Source organism: Carassius auratus, chromosome 17, assembly GCF_003368295.1.
Source record: "Carassius auratus strain Wakin chromosome 17, ASM336829v1, whole genome shotgun sequence".
Lineage (NCBI taxonomy): Eukaryota > Metazoa > Chordata > Actinopteri > Cypriniformes > Cyprinidae > Carassius > Carassius auratus.
Window position 1 is genome coordinate 13022061 of NC_039259.1, and position 27366 is coordinate 13049426.

General features: G+C 37.0%; 2 protein-coding genes across 6 annotated transcripts in view; one reads left to right on the forward strand and one right to left on the reverse strand.

Moving 5' to 3' along the window:
* mideasb (mitotic deacetylase associated SANT domain protein b) overlaps positions 1 to 7704 on the forward strand; it is a 30050-nt gene extending 22346 nt beyond the window's left edge. For all 4 annotated transcript variants that reach the window (XM_026285903.1, XM_026285904.1, XM_026285902.1 and 1 more), the window contains 4 exons: positions 692 to 838; positions 930 to 1052; positions 1477 to 1685; positions 4654 to 7704. In XM_026285903.1, the coding sequence (XP_026141688.1) occupies positions 692 to 838; positions 930 to 1052; positions 1477 to 1685; positions 4654 to 4879 (705 nt within the window). In that variant the 3' untranslated portion in view covers positions 4880 to 7704. The remainder of the gene's footprint in view (positions 1 to 691; positions 839 to 929; positions 1053 to 1476; positions 1686 to 4653) is intronic.
* Positions 7705 to 13228: 5524 nt separating this feature from the next.
* crip1 (cysteine-rich protein 1) lies at positions 13229 to 17963 on the reverse strand. Of its 2 annotated transcripts, none has more exons than XM_026285907.1 (5): positions 17791 to 17963; positions 14388 to 14482; positions 14099 to 14156; positions 13577 to 13617; positions 13229 to 13470 (listed from the first exon to the last, which is right to left on the reverse strand). In XM_026285907.1, the coding sequence occupies exons 1-4, from the start codon at positions 17828 to 17830 to the stop codon at positions 13577 to 13579; spliced, it is 234 nt and encodes a 77-aa protein (XP_026141692.1). In that variant the 5' UTR covers positions 17831 to 17963; the 3' UTR covers positions 13229 to 13470. The 2 variants fall into 2 exon arrangements, with proteins under 2 accessions (XP_026141692.1, XP_026141691.1); XM_026285906.1 differs by having other exon boundaries at positions 13565 to 13617; positions 17791 to 17957.
* Positions 17964 to 27366: the final 9403 nt, after the last annotated feature.

Here is a 27366-nt window from a genome sequence, read left to right on the forward strand (position 1 = left end):
GAATGTCTCTAGAAGCCACATTGCAACATTCTAGCAATATCCAAAAATGCTGGGTGGATTGCTTACAAATTGTAATCAATTACTTATTCCATTACACATTTTAGGTATGATAATTTGAATACTATTGGAATACTTTTGATCTAACTTGTTTATCTCCATTTAGTTCTGGTAATTTTGTCCCATATTGCTATAAACATACAAAGAGAAAAAAGAAATTCCAGTTGTTGTTATAAATGACTTGGAATGTATTATTACATTATTTTTACATTTAGCTGACGCTTTTATCCAAAGCGACTTACAGTGCATTCAGGCTAACAATTTTTACCTGTCATGTGTTCCCGGGGAATCGAACCCCCAACCTTGCGCTTGATAGTGCAATGCTCTACCAATTGAGCTACATTACATTAGAAGCTGGGGTCTTTGAAGGAACTGCAGGGAAATCATGAGTTTGATGAAAGTTAATAATTGATCAAATCATGAAAATGCGAAATTAGAAATCATTTTTAAAATAATCCAAATTAAAAGCTCCTTGCAAAAATGCTTGCAAAATAAATCATCCTTTCATCCTAGCAAACAAAAAGAACACTCTAGCAACCAGTGAGATCACTTTCACATGAATATAAATCCCTCAGAACACCTTGTAGCTCTAGTGAGTTCTGGTAATGACGAATTGTTGATGCTTGACTTGAAGGTGAGCTCCAAGACCGTGGCTCAGTGTGTGGAGTTCTACTACACGTATAAGAAGCAGGTGAAGATCGGCAGGAACGGAACACTCCTATACGGAGAAGCAGAGCCACCAGAGACTAAACCCACGACAGAGGAGGAAGTGGACAACAAAGTGAGTTCCTGTGGCTTTGTGTCTACATGGACCTGGGTGATTTAATGGCCTACCAAACCAGTGATGCATCGAACTGTTTCTTCTCCTTCAGAGTTCACAGAAATTCGAATCGCGGAAAGAAGACGAGGAGAGCAGGAAGTGGGAAGGGTCATGTGACAGGAAACAAGAAAACAGCCCGGGCCGGGTGACACAATCGCTACAGGCCACGGAAAATGTGAGTTTGGGGAAATGTGATTTGCATGAGGTTGCAAAAACGCATGGTGCCTGCAGAAAAGGTTATCTGCAGTTCTCCAATGTTCTTGCCCAGCTCTGGCCTACTTGAAATAATAAGAAAACAGGTCTGCAATAGACATTAGTCATGTGTAGCACAGTAGGGTATTCATAGCGCCATCTAGTGCATTACCTCATTACAAGCTTAAAAGATTTATCCAATGCATAGTGCACTTAATATTGTCTATATATTAGAGACCATCCTGCTTGAGTGACCTGCAGTTAACTTATTGAACTCTTACACGGGGTTTGAACCAGATCTCCTTCACTACACCACCTCTCATACATCACAGACAGGACGGTCCCTGTGTCTAATATCTGTCTGCATTCAGCTGTGGTTGCTTTATTAATCATCTGTTTCCTGTTAGACCGCTGCCATCTTGGTCTTAAGAAGTCAGGAGGAGAGCACTAGAGATGCATCCACATTGGGGGTCAGTCATCATCATCCTCCTCCTCCTCCTCCTCCACAGCCAACATCTAAACCCCGCTCTGACACCACAGGCCGGAAAAGCACTGGCAATACAGGAAAGGGACAAACGAACCAAGAGGGTGAATTCCCCTGCAAGAAGTGTGGCAGGTTAGTTTATTGGGATACACATGGGATTTGATTAATTTAAAACACTTTTTTTATTTTATTTTTTTTTTTTTATTCCTGTGGCTCAAGGGGTAGAGCATTGCGTTAGCAGCACAAGGTTGTGGGTTCGATTCTCAGGGAACACGGGTTAAATAAAAACTGTTAGCTTGAATGCACTGTAAGTCGCTTTGGATAAAAGCATCTGCTAAATGCAAACATTTAATTTAATTTAAATTTAAATTTGTAATGTTTTTGAAAATAAAATAAGTTGTTGTATATGTTGTTATGTATGCTGGCATTTCTAAAGCTAGCTTCCTCATCACTGGTGAGTTGTGCATGTCACTAGACCGCATGCTCGTTTCACACGGCTGATATATAGCTGCTCATAAAAACACCGGGGGTCTTATGAGGAGTCAGTAAAGCTGGTCAGCTCTGAGGTGTTACATGCGTCAGGGATCAGTCTTGTAGTAAGCAGTAAAAAGGCAACATCTGATTCTGATTGGAGATTTTAACCATGGCAACAGTCGGCTTGTTAAAATCAACAGTCTCTTAGCAACCAAGTCCATGGAGATGTTGAATGCCACGTTCCCTGATCCGTTCACATCAGCGTCTGTGTGGTTTGAATACACACGTATGCTCTTTTATGTTTTTTACTAATGAGTCTGGATTATCACCATATTCATATTCATATAGTACTTTCATGGTACTATTGGTGTATAAGGATACCATTATATTAGCATAGTGTTTATGAAGATTTAATGTACAAATTATTTATTTGTAGTTGTGCAACTTGTGAGTTCACCAAAAATGACTTACATCATTCCAAACCTTTATGACTCTCTTTTTCTTAAACACAAAGACAAATGTATTCTACCACAAAAAAAGTTGCTGAATTACAAGTTATCTGACTGAAGTCATATTATAGCTTTCCATAAAAAACAAGCCAAATTTAGGTCATTATTCACTGAACGTTTTGAACGGCTCATGACTATCCTTGGCAATCTCAAGAGAAAAGTAGCATGTTTGATTAATGTTACAAATGATTCTTTTGATTTGATCCAGTTCACAAATCCAGCTGATTTGGTTCTCATGTTCAGTTTATTGAATAAATAATCTGCTTTGCTGATGAACAAAATAATTACTTTTAGTCAGATCTTTGCAATGAATCAGTTGATCAAGTTTACAAAACCAGTTTGAGTGATTCATTCACGAGTCCGGCTGATCTGGTTCTTGGGTGCAACTTTGTGATCTGCATGTCTGATTTGTGAAGAAATCAATCTTTTTAATTGTATTTTTGCGATGAGTCTGTTTAATGCATTCACAAACCGGTTCTTTGGTAGAGCAGACTGATGATGATCAGCAGGTCTGATTTGGGAAAGACTCATTCTTTTGACTCCAAGATTCTAAAATTCTAAAAATACGCATAAAAAAACGTATGTGCACAGTTGAGTACGATAAACTTTATATCGGTTAAGAAAAAATGTGCATAAACAATAATGGAAACACGTTTACCGAATAAATTCCAACATGCTGCGTATTAATAAACTGTGACTTTGTGTGATGGGACGGCTTAACTTGACCACCCAGCGGACCGATCTCATTGCACTGCATCTGAAATTTTGTTTTGGTCGTTCTGAAATGCCTGAGCAAAGTCTGTCATCATAGTATTTCTGTATAATTGTGTTACACGGTTGCGTTCCCATACAGCACACATGCATCTCCGAAAGTTATGATAGCATTTATTGTGTTTTGTCTGTTCCTAACCCTATTATATAAAGAGGCTTCTCCTACTTTTCTTGGTGATACGATTTTGTTTTCTTTGACTCATTAGATGGAAACAGTGCTTTATCCCCAAATGTTAAATGCGTCATTCCAGTTACTGTAAATTCGAATCTTTGGATGTAAACAATGAGCTGCAGGTCTGATTCTTGAATTAATCTATCTTTTAAGTTGGATTGAATTGGTTAAATCGGTTTAAATGGTTTGTTCATAAATCCAGCTGATCTGGTTCTCGAGTCCAACTTACTGTGTGATCTCCATTTAGGATTTGGGAATACATTTTTTTGTGAATGCATCATTCAATAAATCATTTTGAGATGGATCTTTGCTAGTGGTCGACCGATATTGTTTTTGATTTTTTGATAGCTGTGCCAGTATCTTGGAAAGCAGGCTGGCCGATGGCCGATATAAAGCAGATGTCATTTTATTTAATATTTAAGAAATTTGAAATAATTTATCATCAATGTTTAAAAAAAAAAAGGCGTTTATGTCTTCAGTGTAGACTGCAGGAGCACTGAGCAGCATAGAGCGCCCTTTCGCGGCTGCAGACGGTAATGTTTTCTCTTGGTTCATTTCTCTTGGTTCATGTCAAATTAATTTTGATAAGTCGCACCTGATTATAAGTCGCAGGACCAGCCAAACTATGAAAAAAAGTGCGACTTATAGTCCGGAAAATACAGTACATTATTAAAATATATATATTTTAACAGTTTTATCTGATTATTAGACAGACTTCTTTCTGTGGACAGAACTGTTAACGTCAATAGTGAACAAGAGGGAGAATTTGAGCATTGTGTTTTCAGGCGTTGCCTTTCTCAGTGCCTTCAAAATAAAAGTCCCGTCACAAACGCAGCGGTTAAACTGAAAATCTTATCGGCCAATGCCGATATTTGAAAAATGTCAAATATCGGCCGATATATCGGTCGACTCACTATTGCAGTTAATCTGTTGATTCAGTTTAAACAATTGGTTCATGAACCTAGCTGATCTGGTTATCGAGTTCAACTGACTCCATGTTCTACGTGTCGGATTGAATTAATCATTCTTTTGAGTTGGGTCTTTGCAATAAATGGGTAGAATGGTCCACTGGTCACTGTTCTGATCTGGTTCAGTTAATCTAGTTCACAAAATCTGATCTGGTTCATGAGTTCAAATCACTGACCTAAAGATCTGAACACTGTGTTTTCTCCAGGATCTTCTTTAAAGTGAAGAGCCGCAGTGCCCACATGAAGAGTCATGCCGAGGCGGAGAAAAAGGCAGCTGCACTCCGGCAGAGGGAGGCTGAGGAGCGGGCGGCAGCCGCCTTGTTGGCCGCCCAACAGAACGGAGCGATGGGGGATCAGAGCAGAACGAGGAGAGCCAGCAGCGACGACGACTCAGAGGAAGAGGAGGATGCAGATGATGAAGACTGGCACTAGCTATCACTCTCTTTTGTATGGCCGAGAAAAAACCTATTTATTTTTATTTTACCAGCCAACAAGACCCATCCCAAAAGAACAATTTCAGGGACTGGCTCACTCCTGTAGAGTGTGTGTGTGTGTGTGTGTTATGTGTACATGAGACGGACAAAGATGGAGACCGATGCTGTAGAAGGATTCAGGGGCTAAATGTTCAGATATAGGGCTATTGGGAGTGTAAGCCATGCCATCTCAGTGTGAATGTGTGTGTGTGTGTGTGTCTATAATATGCACTTTCGGACTCATCCTACACACAATGATCTGACCGCAGCACATCCATCCAGTGTCTGTGCACAGAACTCACTCACTGTTCTCCTGTGAAATGAACCATTATGGATTCAGTGCTGCGGAAGTAGAAGGACACAGAAGCAAGTGTGCGTGCGTTTAGTCTTTTCCTCCTTTTTCGAAATGAAAATGACGGTATCTTTCTCTTCCACGTGACTGCCAATTGCTTGCACAACTGTGCTTGTACGCCTGATCTTGATCTCCAGTGCTGTAATTTTGGGCTTTCTGTTTTGAGTATCTCAAAGGTGAAGTTCATCCAGAATGGAAAATTCTGTCATTTTCTCACCCTCGTGTCATTCCAAATTGCCTTCTTCAGAACACAAAGTGAGACGTTTAGCAGAATGTTCAAGCTGTTCTTTCACAAATGTTGCCTAAGGGCTTTCAATCTTTAAAAAGAACAAGTTAAAAAGTACCACAAAGAACTATTATGCTATATTCCAAGCCTAATGAATAGGTACAAATAACAGAACAAAATCTTGACACATGACATTATTTAAAACAAAAACTAAAAAAAGTATTTTCTTTAAGTGATATAAAGTAGAGCTGCCAAATTGATTAATCACAAGTATTTTAAGAGTTTGTTTACACAATGTGTGTGTGTGTGTGTGTATACACTATGTATATTTATATGCATATATAAATACACGCACATACATGTATATATTTTAGATGCGATTAATTGTGAATAATCAATTTGAAAGCTGTAATTTAAAGCTAAAATAAAATTAGCTTTAGCTTTTTATTAGAATAAAAAACATTAAAATTGCATCAATTGAAAAAAAGATGAAGTACAATTTTTTTTACCAGAAATTACAAATTTAAGCTTTATATATTTAAATGTATCATTATATAACTAATCATTACAAAAACCATGTAACAAAAGTATTGTACTTTAATTGAAGAAGTAATTCAGAATATTCATAAATACAATACTTGCACAGTATTATAATATTTACAATAGTGTACAAGTTATGCTACAATAACACTGCAGAGTACCGACTTTAAACATGGATATACACAAATGCTAGGTAGTTTTAGTGTATAATGAATTATAAAAATATATATAATAATTGTATGACATAAAAAGACTGTATACAGTGCATGAGTTGTATGGACATTTTCTGGTGCTTTTTTAACTTATTAAAGCTTGACAGCTGCCCTATTGCTACTATATACTTTAATTTAGTGAAAATGATCCGCTTGAATATTCTACTTAACATCTCCTTTTGGTGTTCATTGTACAGAAAGTCCCACAGGTTTGGAAAGACACGAGTGTGAGAAAATGATGCCAGCGGTTTTCATTTTGAATGAACTCTTGCTTTCATTAAAACGGTGACCTCGCTGATGCCTTCAATGTTTTTGACACTTTCTATCTTTACATGACAATCGCTTTTACAAAGGTTCTTTTTTTATACTCCACATATTATAATGGTTGTGCTTGATATATCATTTTTTGTTATTATCATTACTGTTACTATTAACTTTGTACTGTTTTATTATAGTTATGTTGTTGTTGTTTTTTTGGGGCGAGGGAAGGGGTGCAGTTCTTTTTCTCGTTTGACTTTTAGTTTTAGACATTTGCTACCTTGTGTTTAAGTGAAGATTGCATATATTTGCTGAAAATCATAAAATCACACTGTAAGTGCAATAGCAATAGTGGGACTTTGGAGTTCCCTTCCACTCCACTTCTCTTTTTTTTTTTTTTGCTTCTTTGAACAAAAGTATTAGATGATCAACTTAGATTTTAGTGGAAGAACAAATGTGAGTTTAAGGGCGATTGCGAGCAGCTTGGGTTTCTTTCTCTATACTGGCCAAACACTTAAGCACTTGGCTTTGTCTCTGTGGCAACAAAGCATCTTCTTTTAAAGGATAGGCACACGGGGGATTCACAGCCAACAGTAACGGCTCCAATTATTGCTAATAACACAGAAGTCTTCTATGCAGCGCGTGTGTGTGTGTGAATGCATGTGTGTTTGTGTTTATTTGCATGGGTGTGCATGTGTGGTTGTGTCTAGTTGATGCACCAATATTCAGAACTGTTTCAAACTCAAAGCCAAGTGAGAAAAAGAAGCTTCCTAGACTATTTAATGTTGTTGTTTTTTTTCCAAATATATATATTATATATACTTGTTCATATATGTGAAAAGACTGATTTGCTCCATTATGAAGATATGGGCATTTGTCAATGATTTAATCAAGCTTTTTGTTATTCTCGTCATTGTTGTTATTGTTGTTGAGATGAATATTGAAATTTATTTGGGGAATGTCATAAGGGTGCACCTCCCGTTTCTGTCTTTCATTCAGCCAAGGGAAATTCTTCTGTAGAGGAATATAAAATATGAAAAAGGCTTCTAAAACTGTATGCACACTTTCTATGCTATTTTCATAGGGGCTTGTACACTAATGATGGCTGTGGAAAGAACTCTGAAGTGCTTTTTACTACAGTATAACTTATTGTATTTCAGTCGTGTTTTTATCACGTGTTTTAGAATAATAAATAAGAAAAAAAAAACACAAGAAACATGAGCATATTTGTAACAGTATTTGGGGAGGATTAGTGTTTTAATTGGTCGAATGATGGCTAGAGCAACAATAAAAAATAATAATAAAATATAATATTTTTATTCAGATTTATTTCTTCTGAAGTTGTATGGATCACACTGAATGTCCACACGGTGGCATTGTTGTCTACAGTATTTTTTGCACTAGAAAAGCTAATGACAATATGAAAATCTGCAGTATAGAAATCGTATATATATATATATATATTCAAATATAAATCGTTGGGTCATTAAATTAAACTAAGCAAGAGTTATTTTATTTTTTACTAATTTTACAAATCAAATAATTTTTGACCAGAATTTGATACCCTAAACTGTGTCTAAACAAGCATTTTATGTTTTTTTTATTTTTTTATTTTTTTATTAAATGAAATATATGTAAAACAGCACCGATGTCAATTTACAACTAGAAACTGACATTCAAGGGTCAACGCATCAAAATCAGATTCAAGACAAAAATGAAAAATTATTGCTTTTTGACATTTTTGTAAAGGATTAATTAATTAATATAACAAGAAGACGAAGGGACTACACTTAAGCAATCTACATTTAAGTAAACAATATTAACACATTATTATTATTTTTATTTTTTTTGCCTGCCGTTGGGTGGCGCCAACATCTGCCAAACAATCCGCCATGACGAGCTCTTGCAATGCACTTATGTTTTTTAGCGTCCATGCTGATGGAAACTAATTATGTTATTTTGTCCAGAACTTTCAGATTAACAAATAAAGATTCATCTAGCTAAATATGGGCAATCAATTCAGATTAACACTAACAATATGACATTTTACGCATTCAAATGAAAGGCTAGGCCTGTGTTTCAGAGTTGTATTTAGCTATGCGCTCATATGCAAACTACAAATGTCAGAACAAACTTTGACTCCAAAACTAAACGATTTGTCTTGACGAAGAATTGTTGAGAGCATGTAAAGCCACAGACACACCACTCATTTACTGACCAGAGCCAGCAGTCACACATCTACCACGCACTGTGGTCTGTGGATGAAGGTGAAGAACTCACTGTTGTATTTCAAAGTGAGCAGCAGGGAATTTGGGGAGAGAGGGACAAGAACAGACGAGGTGGTTTTGTGCACATTCTCACTCCCTTTTCCTCCCACTTGGAAGAGATGCTGAGATAAAATGGCCAACACAATCTCTGTTGAGAGAATATTGTATTTTTTTACAGTCTTAGACAACATATGGAAGCAATCAGAGATCATAGGGGATCTGTTTTGTCTTCTAGAAGGACACACCAAGGACTGAGTTTGCACAAGCTGCAATGCAAACTCCAGTAAAGTGTGTTTGGAGGAAATTCCAGCAGGCCGTTTGTAACAGATGTGATAGGTTTGTTCATTCATCAATGGAAAGCCAGCGAATCATGAGCGCCGTTGGTTGGCCCTGATGTCCCTCTGGGCGATACAGGAGAGATGTCTACAGGTTTAAGATTTACTGTCCCTGCGATTTATTGTAAAGTTAAGGAATCACGTTTGAAATGTATGCGTTATATAAAGAACTTGATACAGATTCACTTAACAGATGTTTGACTGGATGAACCTCACGGAAATGTGTTCAGGTCACATTTCAGGCTGAAATCAAAAAGAGAAAAATAAAAAACATTGAGATTGATTTATAACTGCTAAGATTTTAAAAAAAAATTGAAATTTCTCTCTTACAACCAACATAAAAATCAATTTTTCTTTACCTCTTTTGTAAAGTCTATATTTAAAAAAACTAAACAAAACAAAAAAAAATCTAGATGAACATGAGAATGCAAAAAAAAAAATCTATTTAATTCACCATATAGATGTTTAACAACTATCAGCCTCCACATGTGAAAGAGTCTGACAACCACAATTTCTAACGCCTCTTTTCAATTATTTACCAAACTGCCAGAAGTCAAGATATTTTTACACAAAATTTAAATGCAAAATAACTTCAACAATATTCTACTTCAAATTATTAACAGCCGAATGTTTAAACAAGTTTAAACTGAAAACCATGATTTTCATTTAGACCGATATAAAAATGCCCTCTGAATAAATGACATGGTTGTTTCAAGGCTACAATTTTGTTTAAATAACAGCAGTGTATGGTGTATTCTGTGCTGTATAGAGGTATCCTTTTTCAAACATAGCCAAACACTGCATGGTTATTATCACATCCGGCCTCTGGGATTTAGCAGGAAGCTGCCCTGTTCGCTAATCAACACGGTATAACAGAGACAGATGTGCAGGTGCTCGGAGCTCCGATCGGCCTTCTTCCTGTCTCTCACTCCACTCTTATTAGCACACACATTAAACACCAAGAGAAATGTGCAGCTCATCACAGCAGATTGCTTCCAGAATTGCTTTGCCATTTGTGAGGACAGACCAGTGAGTGAGTGAGGGCGGACAGAACGAGATGGGACCGACGGGACTGAAAATTTAATTCAACAAATATTATGTTCTGCCAAAAGAGATGAGGAGCAGATTCAATGGCAGACCACAGCTTCTCCCTCATGTCACATTCTGGCAGGGCTGTTTACTATGAATAGACCTCCGTTGCACTTTCTTGGACAAATGTATGCACTTGAAAGATTTATTTAGATAACTTTTTGGAAAATTCATTCCATGTTTAATGAAGTGCTGTTGCTTTTGTTACAGCTTGTCAGAGCTCTGCACAATGAAAAAAATCACAATAACTTTCTTTGTATATATCTTATGCTTTTTAATTAGTTGTAATAACATCATTGCTATAAATAATAAACTTGGACATGATGCTTCACTCATGCGCTTGGTTGAGAAGATTTAGTTTTAGTAGCTTAAATACATATTTTTCATGTTTTCATCTGATAACAGCCATCCAAAATCCACTTTTTTTATTGGTTATTTTTATTTTATACTACAACCATGTTGCCTCAAGCCATTAGATGAATCTGTGTAGAGCAGACCAGCTCACATTATTACAATTAGCCTACCATGTTCTGCAACAAGTCATTTGGGAGTTTTGTGCTTCAAGTTGTGCTACAGATCTTTCTAGACTGTCTAAGCAGGTTTCATTTTACTGAAAAGACATTTGTAGGAAAAAAAAAACTTTGTGAAAAGGTCCATTTGAGAAGCTTAAATGAAAATAAGCAGTGCAGTGGTTAAAATGTCATTTTTAAAATAGAGCGGATGAACTGGAATGTGCTGGAAATGGTATGTACCATTACTTGTACCATGCATTTGGCTACAAACTTTATATGAATTCTGTAACTCAGTGACTCTGAGCATCTTAAAAACATATAAAACCACTGTGTTATTCTTGAGCAAATGTAATGATCCCCTTTGGTCTGTAACAGTGTATCACTTGCCCATTTAATGTCAGTGGGAGCTTGACAAATATCCTGTTATAAGACCGTTGAAGGAAAGTGTACTGCCTTTGCAACTCTACGGAGTGAAAAAATAAGAGATTGATAAACCTTTACCACTTTAACCAAAGAGGACGAGGCCATGCAAATATAGATTGCTTGGCAGTTTCTGTATTTGAGTATGTTTACTCAGGTTCATCTCCGGCGCAAGATCCACAGAAGCTTCAGTTCTGCTGTTATTGCATCTGAACATGACAACCAGCCTTGATTCAGTAAGAAAAAAATCCTTCCTGTGTGAGAAAGTTGCAAGTGTGAGGGGATGGAAGCGGTACAGCTGCGTGAACAGTTATACTGCTATAAAAATAGTCGCTTTTCATCATGTGGGTGCTCAATGCTTCTTTCTTTGACAAATATTTTAAATAGCAAACCGGGGAACAACCCTGTCTGTCTCATTCTCTCATTCCAGATCCCACCATGATAAAGGATCTTTGTTCAGGGGCAAATGGTGGGCTGAGCGTTGGCCAAGTCACTGTTGGGTCTTGTTTATGTCTGTTACGATAGTAACCGCTGTCCTCTGACCCGCCGGCAGCCGCTCTGTGTTGGGCGGTGAGAAGGACTTGAAGGGGTGTAGGCAGGCACTCGTTTCAAACACAGACACAGAGTGGAAGTTACACTCCCTTTTGAGTCAGTCACTTCCAAATGTATGCGGGATTCGGCATGTGTTCATTCTGGTATGTTACCATATAAGGGTATTCTAAATAAACTCTAGAATCAATAGTTATCAATGAATCCCTCTGGCAGCTTGTTTCACAGTCTGCAGTTACGTGGAAGCGGTTGTGCTCTGTGGCATTACTCAAAATTAACACTGCCTGCTCATGTCTGACTCATGCATCTGGAATCTGGAACCATGCCAGTAATAATTAGCTTTTCAATATAAATCTCAAGATCTTTTGGCATCACCTTCTCTAAAAGTGGAAATTGTTCTGTTATGAAGCCATTTTTCTCCTCCGTGTGGAATATTTCTCTCATTGACGCCAGTAACGTGCAGCGACAAAGTGACATGATCCCTTTGATTGCAATAGAGTTGTCGATTTCCAACAACACAAGTGACATTTTATTGGAGACTGTGTGTGTTCGAAATCGCATACTCTCTTGCGTATGTACTTATTTTGAATAAGTAATTAATTTGTGACCACTGAAAAGTATGTTCTGTGTCATGTGACCTATACCAGCAAAAGTTGCATCACATTACTGGCATTCACACAATCCTCTCCCACGGCTTTATTAGATAGGAACTTCACTTCCGAATCTTGCTGGATGTACAGTAGTAAATCAACCGAGTACTTTTCACCTACTCTTTTATGAACACTGTGAATTTGGACATACTTTATACTGTACGTCATATACTGGTTTTGCTTACTATTTAGTAAAGAAGTGTGCAATTTTGGATCCAGCCAGGATTTAGACGTGTCCAGCGACACAACAGAGTTGAAAAAATACTCAACTTTTTTAGATATTAAGCAGACTGCCTACTAATATAATGACAGCCAATAATACTTTTAATGGCTGGTAGTTGCAAAGTTACTTTGTTAAATTGGACTATCAAAACAAAGTGTTACTATCGCCTGATTGCAGGCAAAATGGGACAGAGAATTCATGGAGCGATTTTACTATTCTGTATGATTTATGATTTGTATACAAAATGACGAATGGAAATGAAACCGGTGGCAGTCACAGTGAGTTTGAATCATTGATGGTTCTTGATGATGACGTGATGCAGTAAAGCAGTATCCTCTGTATAGCGTTCATTATTACACGCAATAAAACAATTTAGCTGTCAGATTCACATGACATTTTGACATTTTTGGCCAGTATAAATGAGTTTAAATTGTATCATAATAGACTGTTCATCTAGTTAATGATTTATTACACTAACACTGCTGTAGTTTATACAAGAACACTCCCCAAACGCAGCATGGTACTCCTTTAGCAACAAGAAAACAATTCCCTAGCCAAATTAGAACGATTTCTAAGATTTTGCATCTAAATGTATAATTTGTGATTATATATATTTATAGCTAGTACATTTTATTAATTCATATATGAGAAAGAAGTGTGTAGGACAAGCAGAGGGAGGTTTAAATCACACATTTAATGTAGAAAATGTTCAGTTTAATTAAAAAAGGGTTTTTTGAAAAATCATTGTGTGCTGCTATAGCAGACACCATTTTAAAAACAGATTATACAAATTGGTACTTTCTAAAACATTGCATGGTTTGGTCATTTTGTCCTTGGTTTAACAATATGTGGATAAAAATAGTGGCAAATAAACAAAAAATAAGCTCCACTAAAACAAGCTTATATAGTGTGTAAACCTGTAAATAGAAAAGCAAAATATAGTTAGTGCATGTTACATGTCATCTACTGTAAGTAAAGGTAAAATTGATCATTTTTATATGTTGAGCTCACTTGTGCAATGACCTATTTGAATGTGTGGCTCTCAGTGCCGCCACGTCCAAAACCTGAGGAAAAAAAACAGAGAATTACTTGTAATTATAAATGACAGTCATTCATTTTCAATAGAAAATACAGCATAACCAAGTCCAGCTGACCATATGGTATGAAACTGAATGTTTTGGCATCATTTTTTGAAGTAACTTGCACTGATGTGTTAGCTTAGCACACTAAATGATTAGCATGCTAACTGAAAACACAAAAGTCTTGACGCTGTCAAAGGATATGTAGCATTAATGCAAAATTCAATTGTTTAACAAATGACCGTAAGATATTTAGATTAGGTGCCACTGGATAATTAAGAAATTTGAATAAATCCCCTGGGTGAATGAGTGTGAAACTATTTAATAGTGGTCAAGTACTGTCCCACAGCAGTCAGTCCATGTGTTTATGAGGTGAAGCACTAATCTGTGCCATGTGGTGGTGTAGTTGAACAGTAACCCTCCAGCACAGTAAAACAGAGCTGTTTGCACACTGGAGAAACTTTACCTTTGGGTCCGAAGAGTGCTGAGTAGCATGGGTTGTTACAATAAGGCTTCCCATCATGCTGTGGGGTGAAACATATTAGTCAGTATGCAGTACATTAATGGATGTGAACAGGGCTGTTATGCAAGACCTTCCTCAAGACATATTACTCTGACAGACTAACCCCCTGAAGTGTTTATGTAAGGTAAAAATATGCCAAAGTTAACAGGACTCCATTAAGTCTGCCTGGTAAATGAGTCTGTGCTCTGTCTCAGTAAGAGGTTGGCAGGCCGTGTGTGTTTCTGTGACTTACCTCTGCATGTGAGCCAGCCGACAGGGTCTTGTTGCATTTCTCACACTTCAGACACGGTCTATGCCAGTCTTTGCCAAGTGACGACACTCTCTCAGCTGAAACAACGACGATAGTTATCATTAATTCAAATAAATATGAAAACCACATATAAATAGTCTAACATGGATTGATTAATGCAGAATTGCAAGGCACATTGTTCACTAAATTCCCCATTTATGTATTTGTTTTCCTATGCACTTTTGTAAATTCTTAGCCACAATATCTCAATATAAAATACAAATTTAAAGGGACAGTTCACCTCAAATTGATTATTTTAATTTCAATTACTTGTCCTCATGTTGTTCAGAACCTAACATTTTTCAGTTTTTCACACCAAAAATGTGCTTCGTATTTTAAAAGTTGACTTTTTCTTCCCTCACTTTATTAAAAAAAATAAATAAAATGAAGTTCAGTGCTGTTTTGGACCACACTGTCTGTCATTGTATCGACAAAATATCTTCTCCTCCATTTTGCTGGAAGAAAGAAAGTCATGCAGGTCTGGAACAAAACAAGGGTGAGTAAATAATGACCAAGTAAAAAAATATAAAAATAAAATTATATATATATATATATATATATATATATATATATATATATATATATATATATATATATATGTGTGTGTGTGTGTGTGTGTGTGTGTGTGTGTGTGTGTGTATTTTTTTTTAACTATCTCTTTAATTTTTTTAGAAATATTTTGGTTAAGAACTTGTGTAATGAGAAAAGGAGCCTAATTTAACGCTTTTAACTATGAATAAATTCATCTAGCTGATTACCTCCAGAGAAAAGTCAATGTTGAAAATGGTTGAAAAGAAACATTTAGTTCCATCTGGCCCTGTTTATAACCCTCATTAGCCTTTAAGTTGATTTTATAAAGGAGTCAGAGCAATACAAAGTCAATCACGCATGGGAAAATGAGTTGATTTGCAGCCATTATGTAGTTAATTAAAGCCATGATGAACTTTTCATGTCAACAATGCGTAAGCTGAAACCTCAAGTCTGTCAGATTGCCTCCGCAGCCCAGCATGCTGCAAATCTTGTCAGATCATTGTGTTCTCCACTCAACGCAGATAAAGTCATGACAGCGAGAACATGGGAGGGTGTGGACGCTACATGCAGGACACTCCCAAAGGAATTCATCCCTCCCTTCCCTTATAAAAGGGCCATAAAGAAGTCTTTATCTACAGCCCTCAGCAGAAAGATGTCTCCAAACAACCCTCACGATGAACATCGTAAAAGAAGTGGGAAGGGAAGACAAAGTCATGCGTGCTAGGGGCGTCTCCAGTAGGGGAGGTGCTTTTTACAAGGGAGGTTTTGGGCAAGCGTCTACATCTCGTGGATGCCAAAGACTGTCTGAAAGCATGACCACTATAAAAGATGTCAGATTTATGGCTCCGAGAGAAGATTCGGTTGAGCTTTTTGGCATGCAGAAGCCAAAGGATGGACAAAGGGCAGATTAACAGTTCCCATCTGTGACGTAAATCTGAAAAATGTGATGAGGTGTTAGCAAAGACCCCAGACACCAAATAATGCTTCATCTTTTGTCTAGTAAGCAGAGTGTTGAAGGATAGCACATACACTACATTATTCCCAATGCTATGGACTATTAATTGCTAACAACAGCTGTAATAAGAGTCACACTTAACCCAGCTGTTAGTCATGCCACATTACAGTGGATGCCACAGGAAGCTCTTTTGTTTAGTACTAGACTGTGAACATATGATCCAGACTGGGAGAGTTAGATTGTAGAATCAATGGTCCACGTGAGAAAGAACATTTCCAAAGGACAAACTAGGCAGAAAGGAATTCACTCAAATGGGTTAGGGCTCCTGGAATACTGCCAAGAAATAGTTTGGTCATCTGAGCCACACCTAAGAGCGTAATTACTTAACTACCCTCAGCCAAATACACAGAGGACACACTAATCTCTCTCTTAATGGACTTTATCAATATAAAATGTCCTTGACTGGGTGTCAAATCTACAACAGAGATTTGTTATCTGAAGCTGATTTATTTTGCATTGTATGGTTTTCCCCATAACACTGCAACAAGTAATACACACACACACACACACACACACACATATATATATAATTGTTATTTTGATTATGCCATTATCTAATCAGTATCTTATAACTTGATTGTGGAATTTTATTTTATTTTTTTGTCTCTTTCCATGTCTGATGGGCTGCGTTTGTTGTATTTCTTCCATTCGAACATTAAATAAGACCAGCACCAGGCACGAGAGGAAATTTTGCATGATGGAAAAGATACAGGTTTAGAGAAGCACTGTAAGAGCAAGAACAGAATGTGTCATTGTGTGAGACGCCGAATGAGGACCATATGATGGAATCTTTATTGTTAATTCAGAGGATATGTGCTCATAAGTTCTGTAAATAATAGATTAAACTTTCAGTGAACTGCTGATTATTATTTTTTTATACTGAGAAGATATGATGTGCTATACAGACTTTGTGGTTCAAACCTGCCCAAAACTGTCCGGCATGTTTATATTGGCAAAGAATGTACAGTTAATTAGCAAAGAAGAAAAAAGAGTGGTGGAACAAATGGTCAGTTAACTGAAAGGACGAAACCCAAGCCCAGACTTGCAGTAAAGAGAAAGTCTCAAAGGAGATTATTATGAATGAATTAAGGCTCTGCTCAGAAACTTGAGAAATGTACACATTTGTTTTTATTTTCCACAAATATATTTTACCAATTTCTCTGTTTGAATATGAGCCAAATAGTAAAGTTCTTTAAAGAGCCGTCTTGTCTGGTTGCCTTCATGGTACTGAAAATATTTAAATAATTTGGATGAATACACAATGCAAACAGGTCACTTTACAATGTAAAGCACTGACATTATCATTTGCATTATTAGTCACTGTTGTACTATCTGCTATTTATGTTCTTATCGTTTCTGTATTATTATAAATAGAATTAAATTACACATTTATAGTATATATATATATATATATTTTTTTTTTTTAAGCAAACATAAGCAATCCTCTAAGCCCAACAGTGCAATTCTCCATTAAGTCTAAAAATCTAAATACAAACGTTTTTGCTATAATATACTGTATTTTTTTGTAATCTTGCTGTAAATGCTTGCCTGCACAAGCTATGCATACAAGTTGTTTTGCAAGTTTCCAGCAGGAAACACGGTCTCATGCATTAGTTGACAGCTCCCTTCCTGGCTATTCCCTCGTGCTGTTGCCCATTCAAACCAGTTTACATTATTTAAATCGAATATTAATAAATTGTATAACAGCATAATAGTGCACTTTGACTTTCTTTTCGTTTTTTTTCCTACTTAATATAAGTAGGATGTATCAAAATATGAATAATTTCACACGAGTCTTACCAAAGTAAACTTCCTTCTCGCACTTGGGGCATTTAGGCATGTTTGCGGTGATTTAGTTCCTCGGAGGAGAAAGTCCTGCTTGAAGAAAGTTGAGATGGAGAGCAGCAGTGGTCCACCTGCACACAGCCACGCCTTTGGTTTGAGCCCATGCACTCTGCAGCCTTATTTATAGTACTGTGGAAATAGTTTGCACACGGTGATGGGAAGAGAAAAAGAGAGAGAGAGAGAGAGAGAGAGAGAGAGAGAGGGAGCGGGTGTGCGCGTACACGAGAACGCGCATTGCTTCATTATAAGTATGCTGATTTTTCTGCGGTTTTCCCGCTTTGTATTCTGGGCTTTTTAATTAGTTTGCAGACAGGTTTACAAACACTGGAGGCCCATTGTTTGTGGGAATAACCTTTTGCACTGGATGCAGGTTGAGTTCTGCTTGTTTGAAAGGGGCAGAAATATGATGCTGGACTCGGTACAAACTCATTCACAGATCAAAGAGCCTCGTGACGTGGAATCTGATGTCATCAAACACTAATGTGCCAAACACGCTGGTCATCACTGCTTTGTGTTTTTAAAATGAGAGTTTGTTTTCTGACATAGAGCAGTGCACCTGAACCCAGCTGGTTTATAATTCAACCCTTTCACAATCTTGAATATGGATCTGGCGCATTGCACGCACCTAGAAAACTACGGCTGTTGTAAATGTCTCTGTGTATTTACGTTTAGTAAACAGCAGCATCAGTACATGACAGATCAAACATTTCCAGGGAGTATAGGTGTGTCTCTGCCCAACCCTTGGATTGATAAAAGTACCATGGCAACTGCTCAACATGTTTTCAAGTGTAGTGAAATACATCAATGATGTACGCGGATCCACACACACACGCGCGCGCACACACACACATACACACACGCACTAATACACAAGCACGCACACACACACTGGTTTCCTTGTTTTATGGGGACATTCATAGACGTAATGGCTTTTATAGGCCTACTGTCCAAAAACTGTATTTTTTAATCCACTTTCCCTTATCCCCAGAAAACTTTCTGCTATTTTAGATTTTCAAAACATTTCATTCTGTATGATTTCTAAGCTTGTTTCCTCGGGGGGACCAAAAAATGTCCCGACAATGACTAAATGTAGCCTACTGGTATTACTTTTCTTGCGGGGACAATTGGTCATAACAACTAAGAGAAAACTAAGTACACACACAGATATTGATGTTATTTTATGGCTGTTTAACCAGGTAATATTTTAATCAATAACATGACACCTTTGTCCGGATTTAATCATTGATCTACACGCACGCACACACACACACACACACACACACACACACACACACACACACACACACACGCACACACACACACACACAAAATCCTCTCCTGTTCTATTATCAATAAGTTTCTCCGTTTCTGAATTTAGATATTTTTCTCATATGATGCAATGCCATGATGTCCTGATCAAATGTCCTGATTTTAAGAAAAGTCTCATTAAAAGAATTTCATTTTTAAAAGAAAGCCTTACCTTATATTTTATATTTGAATAGTTTATGCAATGTAACCAGCATGAAGAAAAAATAAAATCTCACGACTGTGTGTCAAGATCAGTAAATTTTGTTTTTCTATTATGTTTTGTAAAAATTTATGGTATCTGTACATTGTAGTATAGTACTACAAATATATACTACTAGAAAAAAAAAAAATGTATTGAGCATTAATGGAGCAACAGATTTTGTGTGAAAATAATAATTTTGTTTAAAAATCTTATAAATGTTTGAGGTGTCTAGGGTCACCAGCATGGGGCAAAAGACAGTATTGACTCAAATACTTCAGCTAAATTATATATATATAGGCCTATATATATTAGATGTTTTTATAATTTAATACTTGTTCAAAACAATCATTTTAGTAAAGTTGTACTATTTTCTGCTTATTTTATATTTTATTTCAATAAATATACTCTCATGAAAATATGTTAATATAAAAATATATTTTACAATACAGAAACAAAATCATTTTAAAAAGTAAATATTCTGAAAGCATTGAATGGGATCGCATAATAATGGAATATATATATTTACAGCTGTAACAACAAATTCTATTTTATTATATGATATGATTAATGTCAAGCTTTTACATATGATGGTTTCATTCTAAACATGGTGATCATCTTTTATATGAACACCCAATATGATATAAAATAATTAACCTCTGAATCTAATCATGCCATGTCAACAATTGAAAAAGTGAGTCATCTAGTTTATTAATTATCATGTTAATTAGCCTACTGTGCATTTAGCCCCAAAACCAGGGGCGCTGTTTACCACAAATACCATACTTTTACATAGGCTATTCTTTCGTTATTTTTTTTTATTTGATCGATTCTTACAGGCTTTTTAAATCTACAACATTTGAAATCATCATCATTATAATAATAATATTAAAATATTAAATATAAAAATATGAAAATAATATTAGCTCAAGTAAGCACAGAATCAACTTTGCGCTGCGGTCCTCGATCGCATCAAGATTCAGACAAAGATCAGACAAATCTGCACGTGTATCTCACAAATCACGTGTGTAACATCAAAGGCGCCTTTAGCCCTGTCATATATCAACATTTTTAACGATTAAATTAATACATTTTTAAATGAATAATAATTGTGATGATAGCATGATGTGTAAATTTTAAAGAAAACTACTTTATTTTCAGCATGCACATGAAAAGCAATGTGTTCACAGACTGTTGCTGTGCAGTGTATATGTTTGTGCACTGAATATAAATATATATTTGATGCATGATGAACATGAACGATTAATGTGCCACATGTGCTCTGTATTTGGCTGCGCCCCTCGTTCTGTCCTGTGTTTGATTTATCTTGACAGCTCTACCCACAGCTGATCCATCAGCAATCTCCTAACGCTATCGTGCCACCCATGTTTACCCAGTCATGCCAGGCCACAGTTTTATCTGAGCAGACTTCAACTGCCAGCAAACAGCCCACACGCTGTTTCATCTGGAGCGGTGTAACTGCAGTCCTGTTCACTGGGCTCTTCCCCATGTAGACACTGTGAGGTTCACCATCAAGGATTTTCCACTGATCTTTGTTTCCTCCCTCTGTTGACAGTAGATCCAGCAATCCGTGCTGAAAGATAATTTTCCCTGCCCGTCTCTTCCAGCTCTGTTATCATTGCCTGCTTACCAGCACCAAAAGCATTATCTGATCTGAGCACCCGCAGTACACACTTCCTCCAACTGTTTGTATTGAAACAACATGAAAGAAGAAACCTTTAAAGCTTGTAGTTTGCCTAATAGAAGCCTGGCTTAATAATGTTTGGTTTCAGTGTTTGGGAAGCTGCTTTAAACCTGTAGCATGCCAAGCTACAAACTCATATTTTAAAATAGCTCAGCTATGGTCAAACTACTCTTCTGAGGACGTAGATAGCTACGCTACCCCGATAGTGACATACTGTGCGTCTCCACGAGTTCTTCATCTGGAAAACATCTGTTGTATACAAACATCTGATAAACATATTTAAAAAGCAATTTTACATAACCATAGACATTTGAAAGACATTTTCTAAATGTCTTTTTAACATCTTTTAGGAAAAGTCTTGGAGGCAGACGAGCCTCCAGATGATTGTCCTCGCAATTTATCTGTGCTGTCAAGATACAAATTCAAAAACCAAAACAAATAGCTAAGCAAAGCTATTTAACATCTTAATCATTTATTCATCCGTGGCTCTCTGAAGTACTTGATTCTGAGTGGTATTGGTGGCGTCCATGTTGCCGCTCATTTAGTTACAGAGCGTAGACTGTAAAAAAGTTGGACGACGTGTCGCCACTACCTTTCAATCTGGAGAAGTGAAGTCAAATGTTTCAAGTATGGCTGCTGTCAATCGTGCACCAATGACATCATTTAGAACCTGATTCTGCACAGTAATAGCGATCATGAGCTGGAGCCGCAGTATTAAAATCCTGCCCAAACTTCCACACAACCAATCACAAGCAAGCAATTACGCTTACTAACTAAAAGCAAACTTACTAGAAAGTTGAACAGTTGATGGACCCCATCTTTGGCAAGTGTAATTTTTTTTTTTTTTGGTTTACATTATATTTGTTTACATGGAGAGGGTGGGGTTCATGACCTATACTGCAACCAGCCACCAGGGGGTCAAAATATCAAAATATTTGGCTTCAGTTTTCAGGAAGTGTGAGGCATACTGGTTAGGCTACTTCATCAAATTTTACGCTAACACTCAGATCAAATTTGGTGCACACCCAGGTTAATTTAATATCAAAATTCAGTTTGTTATTTGGATCATATGAATGCTTTCTTCTGAACGCAGGTTTGCATCCATGAACTGTAGGTTTGTCTGGGGGTATGGTTCATGTGATCCCCGATACTGTTTGTTTCTGATGCGAACGTAACCCTACTAAATATAATATTAAGAATGTATAAATTGACCAAACTTTGTATTTATGCATTTACTCACTCACTTTCCTCACAACTGTGACTGATACGCTACAACAGAGAGAATATTCAGAAAAAAGACTCCCGCATCTTTTGAACCTTTGCATTACAGTCGCGACAAATAGATGCATATACAATTCTGTGTGCCATTCTGTGTTTGGAAATTAATAAAAAAATTCAAACTCTGAAGGACAAAAATAAAGCGATCAATCATCCATTCATTTTGCGGTCTCTTGTAACTTTTGTTATTTTTATTACATTATTTTATTTAAAGTATTTTTTTTTTTTATGTATTAATAACAGAGTTTTCTCTGGTGGAGTGCTGATAGACATCTATAACAACTGTTCAAACAAGCTGATTCACGTACATGAATCAGACTTTCCAAAGCTGCTTGAGAACGAAGAGAGTTCACATGCGCTTAATTATTGTTTCTCAGTTTGCTCAGAGCTACATTATTTTGTAAAGCGCTGAGCAAAAGCCAGCCTACTGAAACTGTAGATATGTTTGTTGAGTTATTCTTTCATTCAGTTGCTCCACAACACTGCATCTTGTCTATGGACAAAACTTTCATAACTCTCCACGGGAGCACTACTGTAATTTGTTTGATAACAGATACTGTATTTGGCATTAGCGAACTGGCGTGGCTCAACAGTACACTACTTTAAAATGACGCTCTTATAAATATAATGACGCTCTTGATTCCTGTCACTATGCTTTACAAAAGTATAGTAGCTTATCATCATTTTGTCGTAATCACAGATTGTTTTGTAGGCTATTAGTGGGAGCCCATTGCCAGTGTGATAGATCAGGGTGTACAGAAGTGAAAGAGAGAAGGAGTGAGTAGAGAAAACAAACACAGACGTCTGTGATTAGGTAATCAGGGTCTGTGGAATAACAGTTTGTTGGACTGAACTCATCACTGCTGAAGACAGAGGGAGGGCTGGGAAGAAAAGCGTTCTTTTTGTGAGCTGAGAACAGACAAAATGATACAGTATGTCATTGAGTGAGGAAGAAACACACACACAGTCTGCAATCCTTTTAATAGCCCTAACTGTTACATCACATGCACACATAACAATGATGATGTCAGTCATCTCTGGATGTCATTGAGCATTGGGTGGGAGGAGATGTTGCCAGGGTTACTCTGTTGTGGGTGAGTTTGTACCCTTCTGATTGACAGCTGAACGATGATTACAGTGTCACTCAACACACCTTAAAAGTTTGCCGCAACTTGATGTCGAAAAATAAAATCACGCACACGTTACTACATTTTACGTCACCCGTCTAGTCACCACAGGCTTACTGTACCAGCTAAAACACCTTCTCGTGTACGACGCTTTTATCAGTTACATGTCAGTACAGTGAAAAATATTTATCTTGGAAAAGTATCAAAAGGTGAGAGATGGTTCACACAGTCACAGGAGTGTTTAACTCATTCTTGTCAGCCCACGTTAACTGGAAGTTAAATTGCATTCCTCTTTGTAATGTAACATGTTTGAGTATCAGCCACCAAGTATGTGTCTATTTAAGAAATTGCGGAAATAAAGCAAGATTCAGTTAGAATATAACAAATATTCCAAATATGGATAAGTGAATACTGAAAAGAATGCAACAATTTTCTCAAAAAGGAGAGGGAGGGAGAGTTAAAAAAATGAAGAAGTTGTTTCCTTAGCAACCGGCGGTTATTTGTTATAGTTTACTTCCTGTGTCATGGCAACAAGAAATAAAACAGGATATGATGAGCTTGCATGTGTTTTACAGTGTTTAACAGTGTTGTGAGCCGTTGCACTGGCGAGGCAATTGTATCATCCCGTGTCAGCTGAGCCACAATACAAGCTAAACTCTTCTGTTTTATTGCCTGACAAATACTTATACCTGGACAGTGCAGTGTACTTGTTTAGCCGACTGTCATTCGTTAACTAAATTACAAGCGTATTTTCCATTATGATTTTTTTTATGCTGAAAAAAAAGAGAAAACGCACCCTTTGTAGGAAAAAATTGAGAAAGGCAGGAACTGCACATTTCCTTGCATTTCTTATGTAATTATTTCAGGATTTGTTGTAACTTATCAGTCGGTGCATCATTTTTTTATTTATTTTTTTTTACTGTGCATAGTTGTGCAGTAGTTTCACTGTGCAATATCCCTCTATTTTCTAGCACTATAAGTTTATGGCACTGAGCTGTTGATGATTTGGCACCAGTTTGGCATTAAACGCCCGTGTTTCACACTGTGGTGTAATTGGCTTTTTTTTTTTTCAGAAGGTTGCTAGAATTTTTCCAGTATAATGGGCAAATGTTGAGAGAGCATGTCACATGAGGCTGAGAAGTGTGATATAATCACTGGCAGACAGACACCAGCTGGGCGAGAGGCATAAGTGCTTCACACAGCGCTTGAGTCAATGTAACTGGGTCTTCCTACAGAACACGTGACTTTTGTGTCCCTTATGTACATATTATGTGTAGAAAAATGACTTTGAACAGTATGAGCAGTATACAGCTAATGCAAATGTTTTTGTACTTTAAAATACCCCCACTCAAAAGTCTAATTATTAAGTAAAAAAAATAATCATGATAACCTATGAATAAATGTATTTTAATTTTACATATCCAGCACAACTCTGTACTGGAACCATTTTAAATAATTGCAAACTCAGTTAAGCGTGAAATTTGAACTCTGAATAAACTTCACAAGACTATAATTATATTAATCTTTTGAAACATCTATTTGTGTATTTCAGCTATTGCAAACAGTCAGAGAGCTGATGAAAGTCAAGATTTCAATGCAATGTGCAATCATCAGACAAACCATCAGCTCCTTAAAGAGCCAAGTTTCCATGCACACTTTTCCAGTTTCTGTTTTCACTCACTTGATAGTCTAGGTAAATCAAAAGCAATCTGACCGACTTTACTTTGGCTGTAGAACTCTACAGCAGAGAAAATTACTCTCATATGCCAGAGAGCTCTAAAGTATCAAGCAACTGGTTGACAAGCCCTGTCCACTTAAGACAGACATGTTACATCTTACAGGATTTCAGTGGCAGCTCGATAAGCCTCAGACTGCATTTACTGCTGGTTTACAGGCACAAAAGGACCACAACCATCCACTCCACTGTGACACCGCCTTAACATTTATTCCTTAGCCATATATACTACCATAAATCCACTGGTACAAAATCAGACATAATATTTGGACAGACCACATATCCACACGGTTTCAATTATGAGGCCACCAAGCCACACATGGCATGGATCAGTAACACAAATTGCCAAGAATACAGGTTTATTGGTGTCTTGGTGAAGCTTTGAACTTGGGGATTTTCTTCACTGTGCACTTGCAATAGATCTCCAAGGCTCCTAGATTTCAGGGAGGCAGTTTCCATTTGTGTACTCTGGAGTCTTCATTAAACCAGTTTATCTGCACGGAAATGACTGTGGTTGCAACGGAGAGCGTTTGGCTGGGAAACGACGGGTTATGTCATAATGGAGTAGCAGACTGAGGAAAGCAGAGCGGACAGGAAACGACTGTACGGTAACCAGGGTAACCTGCCACTGTTATACGGTATCCATTCCCAAAACCATAACTTTTAAGGATTTAACACCTACCTGTGCAATAAACCCGTAAGTAACAGAGTGAGAAAAGTGTCAGAGAGCTAAAGAAATACAGATTTCAGTTGAGTTGAGGACAGGGAAACTTTCATTTCAAGCCAGTAGCTACTCTGGCCAGCCTCAGTATAAACTAGAATGAATGGAAGTGGTTTTATATGGAAAATGTGCAATTTAGGAATCACAGCCTGTCGGACAGCAGGAAAATGTCCTGTGGATCGAATCCTGGAGAAGCGATCATGCTCTTCTACTGTATCTGGCGCTGCTCCATCATTGTGATACATCCACGGCAACCGAAGGGAAATGTTTAAGTCATTATGTTGGAGAAGGTTTGATGTTGTGCTTCTCTAAAAGCCTCTTTGTGTTGAAATCATCTGTGAAATAAAATGGAATGGTCCATATTTGGAGGGCACAGTGGAAATGTTTATGCTGATAAGGCTACTAAAAGGTTGTGGCATGTGTATCACGGATCGTAATATTATAGTGGTGAAGTAATCATTAAATATTAGGCTGCATGGGGATCTTGTGGTCGCTTGTTTATGAATATTGTTGTTCTTATAAAACCGGCCCATTAAATATGGCATTACTGTGGAAACGGCTTGTAAATCTACGTCATGAAATAAAGGACTATATTGGGAACAGGAATGAGAAACACACTGATTTTGGACTCTTTAAAATTTCGGTGATTCTCTTCTTTCCATGTCATTATGCCTTGTTAAAGTCCTCTGCAGTGACTCTGATAATTTAAACAAACCAGCGTTTTTTTTGGCATTTTCAATGACTTTTTCCACATGTTACATAGTTGCACCAGTAGGTGGCGACAAGTGGCTTTGTTAATGAATTATAATGACCTACTGAATCATTCACTCAGCCAACTCAAACATATATGAGTGAGTCATTGAATCATTTACTCAACTGATTGGCTTAAATACACTGATTAATTCAAGAAGCAAACACCACCTAGTTACTCTGAGACAGAAAACCTAATTCTGCTGTGGCTTTGTAACTATTTTCCCAGGAGGATCAACTGTAAAAAAAAATCTAATGTAAATAACAATTCGTTTAATGAAGCAGTAACACTTGCCGTTTAGCTGTTGATCTGAATATCAGCATGCAAGTGTGACATTGATTAAATGTAACATTATTAATATTGCAAAAATGTAATGTAGAAATAAAACAACACAGTGCCTGGCTTACAGTAAAAGTATTAATAGTATCATTTTTGATATTTAGCTTTATGTAAAATGTTCATGCAGTTGCACTATTCAGTGACGAAATGCGTTGAACTACATCTTGATGTTTCTGAGTGTTTTGTCATGAATATGGTTTGGGCATGTAGCATTGTAAATGTGATGAAGGCACCTTTTGAATAAAGCTAGCATTTGACAAGTTGAAAAACACTGTTACCACAGGGCGGATTACTTTCTACAACCAGCATCTCTGACTCATTGGAGCGCTGAATGGACTGACTGAGCCCTGATTGGGCACCGTTCCCGC

Bases quoted from the DNA above. Each gene is read 5' to 3' on its own strand.
- crip1 (XM_026285907.1), bottom strand. From the start codon at position 17,830: ATGCCTAAATGCCCCAAGTGCGAGAAGGAAGTTTACTTTG. The intron at 14,157-14,387 runs GTAAGTCACAGA...TTCACCCCACAG, and splicing joins CGGCTGGCTCACATGCAGAG to CATGATGGGAAGCCTTATTG. The intron at 13,618-14,098 runs GTAAAGTTTCTC...TTTTTTCCTCAG, and splicing joins AGCACTCTTCGGACCCAAAG to GTTTTGGACGTGGCGGCACT.